General features: G+C 39.3%; 1 protein-coding gene across 1 annotated transcript in view; it reads right to left on the bottom strand.

Moving 5' to 3' along the window:
- Positions 1-8,640, bottom strand: part of LOC104943236 (regulator of G-protein signaling 21) — a 12,295-nt gene extending 3,655 nt beyond the window's left edge. Inside the window, exons 1-4 of the mRNA XM_010768583.1 lie at positions 8,445-8,640; positions 8,233-8,328; positions 8,086-8,141; positions 7,756-7,922 (exon numbers count right to left, since the gene is read on the bottom strand). Of these exons, the coding sequence (XP_010766885.1) occupies positions 7,756-7,922; positions 8,086-8,141; positions 8,233-8,328; positions 8,445-8,521 (396 nt within the window). The 5' untranslated portion in view covers positions 8,522-8,640. The remainder of the gene's footprint in view (positions 1-7,755; positions 7,923-8,085; positions 8,142-8,232; positions 8,329-8,444) is intronic.
- Between the last annotated feature and the right edge of the window lie 1,018 nt (positions 8,641-9,658).

Raw genomic sequence — 9,658 nt, 5'->3', positions numbered from 1 at the left:
TTGCTGATTATGCGGTAATTTCTGCGATCGCAGGATCGCGTTTTTCTGGAGGGTCTAAGATGAATAAGACGCAATTAACGAGTCAAAATGTGGATGGTTCGTTCTGGTCTTGAAATATGTATAAATTCCCAAAATGGTCAAGTTTTGTAAGACACATACTGTATCCACCTTTATTGCAGCTGGTTAGCGCTGACCATAGGAAATGGTGAAATTAGAATATGTTACATGATTAGTTGCAAAACATCTGTTTATGACATGTCCAAAACATTAATACAATGTTTCTTAACGACAAAAAGGAAAGACATGGTAAAGAAAAATTGAAAACCACAATTACACCGACCCACAGTGTATTTCAAAACAAGATGATAAAAACTGAATCAAATTGGAACTTTAACCCGCAGCCAGCAGAAACCCTTTGCTCTCCATCCCGTCCCTAAAGAAATAGGATTTCCTCCCCATGTCTAAGTGCTTTGCAGGGACTACATCAGCCCTGTGCTCAACTGTACTGCTGCTTCTGAAGCTACACAACTATAATGTCATTGTCAGATGGCTTGTGGCAGCAAGATCAATAGTTAGTAATTCCTTGGCTGGGGGTCTGAGAGTCGTCGCCCTCTCTCTCTGTCTGTCCCCCCCCTGAGCTAGAATGTCCTCTAATGGAGCAGGCCAGATCTAATCACTGCAGTAATTGAAGTTTACTTTGAAGCTTTCAATCTAGCGGAATATTTAAAGACAAAGCCACCATGAAACACTATCTACTGTCCCAGGCCTGATTTGATCTGGATCTAGTGGCTTCTTTAATAATAGATGAGAGTCTCAAACATACTTTTATCCCTCGTTCGTCACATGTGTGTATTAGATTTTACTTAATTCAAGGTTCAAGGGTCTGACCGTCATGAGCTTTTTTGAAGGCCAACAGTAATGCAACCATTGCAGCTTGCTTGATTTATGCTTTAAAAAAAACATTAGTCAGTTTGAAAATCGAGTACTGAGTCTGGACAGGATCATGGTACAAGTGTGGAAACATGGCGAACCATGAGGCGATGTTTTAAGATATAATATACTGATCGAGGTTTAGTTAAGAGGTTGCTGTGGCTCAGGAAAGTTTCTGAGAAATTAGAAGACAAATATACAAAGGAAATGTGTTTGTTAAATATAGTCCTAATAAAGCTAAATACAATTAACACAAACGTCAATGCAATTATATGCCAAATATCTTAAGATAGCCGACATTCATTTATGTATATGAGTTTGAAAGGAACACAAACATTTAGATGTAGAATTACAATGTAGATAGAATAATAGTTGTATGATTGGCTCTTGTACTGATTTCAGAACCAAATATATTAAGAAACGTTTTGCCACACATACAAAGATCTAAACCTCAACAATGAAAACCGCAACCTAACCATCTACATATTTGCAATGCCCTTATTCACGCTATAACTAATTGGGAGTACAACTTAAGAAAAATAGATATTTAAGTCAACTGACATGGAACAGATATATCAAGACAGAAGAGTTATTTGGTTACTACAACAAGCTTTGCACAGCACACTGATGATTATATTCCCTCCAGTAATAAGAGTCTTAGCCTACAGGTGCATTCTGGGATGGGGGGGAACTCCAACAGCAACCAACAGAGCAAAGTCAACAACAAGCAGCAACACAGTTCAGACAATAAAACACAAGATATAGCAGTGAGTGACTACTGTGTGAGTCAAGCATCATATTTCACATGAAACAACCAAAATAAAAGTAGCAAACAACACCACAAGATAGTACACTTTATCACAATGCAATAAAATAAGCAGCAGCACAACGGCAGTTATCAGCCATCAAATGCAACAAAAAAAGAAAATCAACCACAAGCAGATCTGTGAGACAGCAATGAAACAGCCTAGAGCAGCGGCAGCACACAAATGTCAGCTGAACAAACCAAAATGGCAGCATCAATCTGCGACAAACATCCCATACCACTCATGAAACATGATGATTTAGATTTCAACACTGGGTGAATCAACCGTAATTAGGGATGTCCCGATCATCTTTTTTTGCTCCCGATCCGATTCCGATCATTTGATTTTGACAATCTGCCGATACTGATTTTTCCCGATCCAATCTTTATGCAATGCATTAAGAGAAGAAAAAGGTAACAGATAACGGCTGGTCATCCAACGCGATGAATTCAGCTATCTTGGCTGTTATTTTTTTGGCCTTTTCACTGTTCTGGGGCAGTTTCTCTTTCCTTTTAAAAGTCTCTGAAAGCGTTGGTTGTTTCAGTGAAGCGCCAAACAAAGTCCACGGCTAATGGACTCACCGCGACACATGACGCAGCACAACAACAACCACAACAAAGAGACCCACCGCATTAAATCCTAACAGGACAACTTGCATCGAGCAAGAAAAGTTGTGCGCCTTGGAGGCGGAACGTTTGTAACTAGACCGAAACAATGTGACGGAAGCAAAGTGCCAAATATTATGAGGTTGAGGACTGAAAGAGACCAGGGCTGAAAGGGCTCAGTGGTCTGACTTGCATCGGAGAGCAATCGGAATGACGAGGATAATCTGCCCGCCGGGACTGGGTGAGACGAACGGTCTAAACTCTCTTTATTCCAGTGGTCCGTGACTTTGTCGGGTTTCTTCGTGTGTAATGGTACTACAACATAAAATTTGGTTTTGATTCCGGAGTCCTAACTGCGAAATCTGCACTATGTACCAGTGCGGGAGAGAAAAACCCCCCAAAAAAAATATTGATCCCGGCCGCTGAAAATTGGCAAATAATTCTAATTAATTAATGTGTTAATTGCGCAATTCTTTTATTGCGTAAAATTAGCGTGAAGAAAACGTGGCGCCTTGCAAGAGTGCCTTACCTCAAAAGTCCCAGGTAACAATGCCTCGTGGTGATTGCAGTACTGTTGTTTGGTGTCACTTTGTTATCAGTTTGTACTTACTTCTTCGACTACTCTGGCGAAACCACCCGGGGCACCTACCCTGTCAAAAAAAAATTTTGCCTGCCTACCTTCGCAGTTATCAAAAAAACTCGTTCCAACACCGATAAATACGTTTTCTTTAAACGTAAGTGGCGTCGTGTAGTTCGAGTTCATAGTGGAGTTACGTTTTGTATTACGTGATCGCACCTTCGATCGCACCTGCAATCGGGCTGAGCCTCATGTTCCTGGGTTGTGGTTAAGCGCCCAACTAGTTTGTCACCGGATAGTTGTCTCTAAAATAAAAAGTAGTCCTAAACCTCTTATCCTCACTAACCCAGTTAGTGACCGTGAAAAAATAAAATAAAATTCTACCATGTCATGTGAAATACAACCTGATAACATAATACAAACCAACCACGTTGACCGTACGAAATACAACTTTGACAAATAACAAAACGGTTGCCAATAAACTCTCTCAACCTGCTTACATAATTAAAATTTAGTGACCACCATTTAGTTGGTTCAGACAATACCGGAGACTCGTTGTCTCTCACTCAAAAGACTTATCAGTCCAAAGGTTACAAACTTACATGAACCTTTCATAACACAAAAATGAATTTTTGTTTCAAAATATCGAATGTCGTTCCAGATGGATGATATCCGATGGACTAGAGACTTACATGATATAAGGATTTATACATAACGATGTGAAATACCGTTTTTACGAAAAAGAAAACCAGAACCAATTCTTGGTGCGAACTTTTTTTTATTTTTACAAAACAACAATGAATATAAGTCAGTAATAAGTTACCATATGAGGTTAGGTACACTTTTTAAACGAAGAGCACAAGAGTCCAGTTTATCATATACCTAATTTTACGCTGAATAAAGCAATTAATTTAATGTTCCGACATTAATTAATCTAATTAAAAAATTTGCTCGGCCGGGATAAATATTGTAATTATTATAAAAAAATTGGTCTAGGGGCTAAAAAAAAAAGGGCTAAGGTTAGAAAACTTTTAGGCACTAGCCGAGCTAGGGCCTACCGCTAGCTAGTAGAGGATTGGCATTACGTGTTTGTGTAGGGGAGTCACGGTATGTATTGAATCCTAAGGGCTAGGCCTTAGTGGCACTAGCCCCTAGCCTCGCTAGTGACACTAAAAGCTTTCTAGCCTTACCCTCTTTTTTTTAGCCCCCTAGCTCTAGAAAAAAAAAAAAAAAAAAATTGTATGAAAAAAATTAAAACATAAGTTACAATGTTTTGTTTTACTGGCAAGTTCGAGAATTTTAGTAGGACTCGGATATCAAAACCAAGTTTAATGCTTGTAGTACAACACAACGAAGAAAACCCGAACAAAAGTACCGACCACGATAAAAGAGTTTAGACCGGTTGTCACCCGCGTAAGATTACATCGTCGAATCGATTGCTCATGACTACTTCGTAAATAAACAAAACTAGGGTACGACGTTTGACTTGACTAGGTTACGACGAACACTTTCTTTATCTAATCATAGCGTACAACCTACTATGGTTAAACTCTGGGTGTAGACAACGGTCAGTAATTCACTAAAACATTTACTTCTTTAATTTTTCGTTAGTGGTGCCAGGTAATCTTTTGTTTCGGTTTCTTCTCCTCCGGTTTGTGTATGTGTAAACTCTACAAAGCAATAAACTGATAGAGAATAGAATGTATACAGAAGAGTCCTACTAAAATTCTGAACTAGGAGCCAGTAAAAAACTTAACATTGTAACGTTATGTGTTTTAACTTATTTTTCTTAGATCAAATCTTTTTTTTATATCTTTTTCACGATGTCTAGGGGCTAAAAAAATTAGACAGGGTTAACGACTAGAAAACTTTTAGTGCACTAGCCGAGGCTAGGGCTAGGTGCCGTACTAGCCTTAGCAGTATTCCCTGTAGAGATTATTAACATTCAGACTATACCCGTGAACTCTGCGCTTATCTACAAACATCTGTTATTGCCCCTCTCACTAGGCTAGTGCCGTGTAGGCCCCTGTAGCCTCGGCTAGGTGCCCCACTAAAAGTTTCTAACCTTAGTGTCTAGCTCTGTTATTTTTAGCCCCTAGACCTAATTTTTTTGATCATAAATAATATAAACTAAATGATTTGTTATCGGCGGCCCTGAGCAAATTGTTTAATCAGAGTTAATTGTAATGGTCCGAAACATATTAATTAATTAGTCTGCGTAAATTAGCGTAGCAAATTTGGTATAATTATCTTATGAGAATCTGGTGATTCCTCATCTAGATAGATCTCTAGCGGTATAAAATAAATGTTGATTACCTATATACCGTCATATGGTAACCTTATTACTTGACTTGATATATATAAAAGAGATTACGAAAATTCGTTGGAAAAGTTTGTAATGGAAATGTAAAAAAGAATCTCTACCAAGAATGCGTACCTTGGTATGTCTTTACACATTAAAACGTAGTTTCACAGTCGTTATCGTATAAATATCCTAAAATATTAACTTGTAAAGTCCATTATAATATCCCTTCGTGATGATCCACATAAGCCATCTGAGACCATATAGATATTAGTAGAACAAAAGAAATATCTATCTTGTAGATAGTAGAAAAGTTCATGTAAGTACTTGTAACCTTTGGGGACTGATAATCCCTCTTTTGTAGAGAGACAACGAAGTGCTACACGGGATATATCTGACTGAAAGCAACTAAATGATTAGTACAACTACACTTGTCTGAGTTTGGCAGTTATGTTGAATGATCAAGTTGGTTAGAAGAGAATCCACTGTGAACCGGTCTTGTTATTATTGTCTATAGATTGTATTCTATTCACGGGTCAAACGTGGTGTTGTATTATAGAGTTATCAGAGTTGTATTTCACATGACATGGTAAATTTTATTTTATTTTTTCACGGTCCTAACTGGAGCTTAGGGAGGATAAGAAGGATTTAGATAGGACTACTTTTTATTTTTAAGACAACGTATCCGGTGACCAAATAGTTGCGCTTAACATCAGCAAAACCATAGATGCAGGAACATGAGGCTATCAGCCCGAATTTAGCAGAGAGTGAGCAGGATCTGAAGGTGCGAGTTCAGTCTGACGCATATACAAACGTAAACTATCCTACAATGATACTCCGAACTACAAGGAGCGCCTATACGTTTAAAAGAAAAACGTATTAATCGTTTGTTGGAACGAGAATACGTGCAAAGGTAGGACAAGTGCAAAAAATATCTTTGTCTTATGTTCGAGCACAGAGAGGTGAGTGGACCCCCACGAGGTCTGTTTTGTTTAGCGAGTAGTCGAAGAAGTAAGTACAAACTGATAACAAGTGCCACCACGTCTTGATCACACAGGCATATTAGCCATGGGACTTTATAGGTCACTCTTTGCAGGCGCCACGTTTTTTATTCACGCAATTTCAGCAATTAAAAAATTGCGCATTAAAAACACATTAATTAATTAGAATTAATGCGCCGCCATTTTCAGGGCGGGATCAATATTTGTTTTTACTGGTACAAGTGCAGATTCCAGTAGGACTCCGGAATAATAACCAAATTTTTAAATGTGTTGTAGTACATACACAACGAAGAAACCCGAACAAAGTATTGGACCACGAATAAAGAAGCAGTTTAGACGTTGTCTCACCCGTCCGCGTCAGATTATCATCGTCTCGCTTGTCGTCCATGCAGTCGACCACTGAGCCCTCAGCCCTGTCTCTTTTACAGTCCCTCAAACCTTCATAATATTGAACTTTCGCTTCGTCACATTGTCGGCTACGTTACAAACGTCCGCCTCCAAGGCGCCACCACTTTTCCTTGTCTCGATGCAAGTTGTACCTGGTTAGATTATGCGGTGTGGCTCTTTGTTTGTGGTTGTTGTGGGGCTGCCCATGTGTGCCGGTGAGNGCAGCAACTTCGTAAGGCACTCGTGAGGGCATCTTGTCAAATCGTGTCATCTTCGTGTTATCATTGGTGCCATCGGGCATTCCCCCTCACTCTGAACGGGGCGAATGCCCGATGGCACCGATGATAACAAGATGCCCTCATGATGGCCTTACAAAGGGCAAAATTGACTCACGAATTCAACACGAAAATGAACCTTCGCAAGGTCCTTCGGCAATTTTTTGGCATGCCAAAGATTTTGCCACCGCTCACGAAGTTGCTGCCGGAGCCTGAGCAACTCCACCGGCGTCATACGATGGCTTAAGATGCCCTCACGAATGGCCCGATGTTGCTACGATCAGAGCCGAATTTGAACATTTCCTTTATCGTGTGTCGATCTGGTTGCTTTATTGCACAACAAAATCATGTAAACATATTATGTAAATAACCCAATTTGTGTTCTGTGAAACTGAAAAGGATATCATATATTATTTTGAAGGCGAGTTGACAGGAAGTTGTTGTTGCTATGGAAACAACATTACGGAGAAAACTTAATATCTTCTACATATAAAGACGGAGAAAGTAAAGAAAAAAGTCTAAAAATATTAGTACAGTATCATAGTACTTTAACATAATTGTTTTTGTTTCTTTCGTTGCAGTTGTATGTCTTAAATGTAATGTAAATGTTGCCTTCGTGTGTGGTTCGGGGCCATCTTCACAATTACATATTCGTGTGTCCATCGGGTGTCAATTTCGGGACAGTGTGACGCGGTCTTTACAATTGCTTTGTCAATGTATCACCTCCACTAGCTGTATGATGATTCAAGAGGGGTCATTTGGTTGGATGTTTAGTTAAAAAAAGAAATCCCTTATAAATATTTGTTCTCAAGTCAAATAAAATGCTGATTATGCATCCATGCTTTTTCATCAGGAACTCTGTTATCACTAACCTCCCTGCAGGCTGTGGGCTGGATGAACTTCTGGTAGATTCCCTCTGCTTTCCAGCCCAGGTCGTCCATTGAGGCAGTCGACTTAAAGTCTTCACACGAGAGCCAGAAGTCAACGTTTTCTTCACTGAACTCTGACTTCAGGAAGCTGCGGAACGCTGCTAAATACTCTGGGGAACATTTGTATAATGTCAATAGAACACCAACAATAACAATAATACACATAATAATAATAATAATAATAACAACAGCAATACAAATTATTTTTGTGATATTTTTATTATATGAAAATAAACCATATAAAAAAAAAAGAAAGAAAGTAAAATGTCTTACTTTTATCGCGTAGCAACTCTTCAAGAGTCGGGTAGAGTTTATGATCAGTCTGACAACTGTAATAAAGAGGGATTTGAGAATTCCATTTCTAAAATGTTATGAACAATCAGAACATTGAGATATCAATGAAAGTGCCACGTAGTCTACCTCAGGTTTGAAGGATATGTTTCATCATTTGTCTTTTGAACCATGTGGCACTGGATGTCCATTTTACGCCTATTTCGATTAAGAATAACATCAGACCTGCAAAACAAATGAAGTTGAACTTAGTGTTGTAAAGTTTCACATTTGAACAGTGTTAGAAAGTAAGCCTATGCACATTACTCAAATAACTTTGATCATTAGACTCTTTGGCTTACCTTCTGGGTCGCTTCACGTTTTGCATCAGATCTTTAATTGTATAGAACCGTATCTTTGAAAACAAAAGTTTCGGCATTCTAACATCCCTGGTATATGTGTGGACGGAGTTACAATAATCCCTTGTGGTGCCTGTAAACTGTACTTTTCCCTCTAGCACCTAGCTTCACAGGCAAGGTGTTATACCAATGACGCGGAGGGCCTGCTGATACAGGTATAGATAACCGACTGCTGCTCAGACTCACTTATTGTTGTTACTGACTCACTGCCAAAGAATTCCAGTGGGATAGGATTTAGGAAGATAGAGGAAAGGGAGGGGGATTACTAAAATATATGTGTTAACCTTTTTGCTATACCATTTCTACTGAGGTAGCAATCCCTTTATTATCTCCAGTTGTAACAATACGTTTTAGCATCAAATAGAAGAGCTCCATCTCTTCAGGTATTCCTTCCACAGAATTCTTAATAAAATAAATGTGTCTTGTAACATGTGTAGACGTGTATTATCGCCTTCATAATACGTGACACTCATTTCCCATTTGAGAAAATACTAGCATTCAGTCTTCTGTAATTCTCTGCATGCACGGTTGGTTCCAGGCGCCTAAGGTGTGTCGTCAGTCACGTTGAGGAAGAAGGCTCAGAGATGACTGCCATCGAGGGACATTAAAAGTACCGTTGGACTGTGTTGAGCTAACTTGCTGCAGCTACAGCTCCCGTCTCTCCCTTTTAATAGATGAGACATTAGGCACAGAAGTTGAGAATAGCTGATCTGAATCCTTTGTTCCCATTCTCCTTTTTTCTAAAGTGAAAATATATGCAGTATTATCTGATAGGGAAGTTGACAAACGACTGAAAGACTGGCTTACACATTGGGGTTTTTCTTTTTTTGTGCCAGTCTTATCTTTTAAAGCAGTGGTTCCCAACCTTTTTTCCCAAGAGCCCCCACAAATGACTCCTGTTGGAAGTTGCGACCCCCCCCCACACACACACACGGGGGGGGGGTTGGGGCGTTCTGGCGATTTACTCGGAAGGCTTCTCAAAAATGCTACAACTGCTGTCACAAACTAGATGAATGTGAAGTATTTTGTTAAAGGAGGATGAAAGCGTAGTTAAGGAGCACTATTGGAGTGACTTTGATGGTTATTGGACTCAGGATTAATTCATTTGGATTCCCGCTGTATGAAGAAATTAAAGGACGGCGCGGAAGTGGAAACAA

The sequence above is a fragment of the Notothenia coriiceps genome, unplaced genomic scaffold (assembly GCF_000735185.1).
Source record: "Notothenia coriiceps isolate Sejong01 unplaced genomic scaffold, NC01 NC01_scaffold00005788, whole genome shotgun sequence".
Classification (NCBI taxonomy): domain Eukaryota; kingdom Metazoa; phylum Chordata; class Actinopteri; order Perciformes; family Nototheniidae; genus Notothenia; species Notothenia coriiceps.
This window is presented reverse-complemented; position numbering and strand designations above follow the sequence as displayed.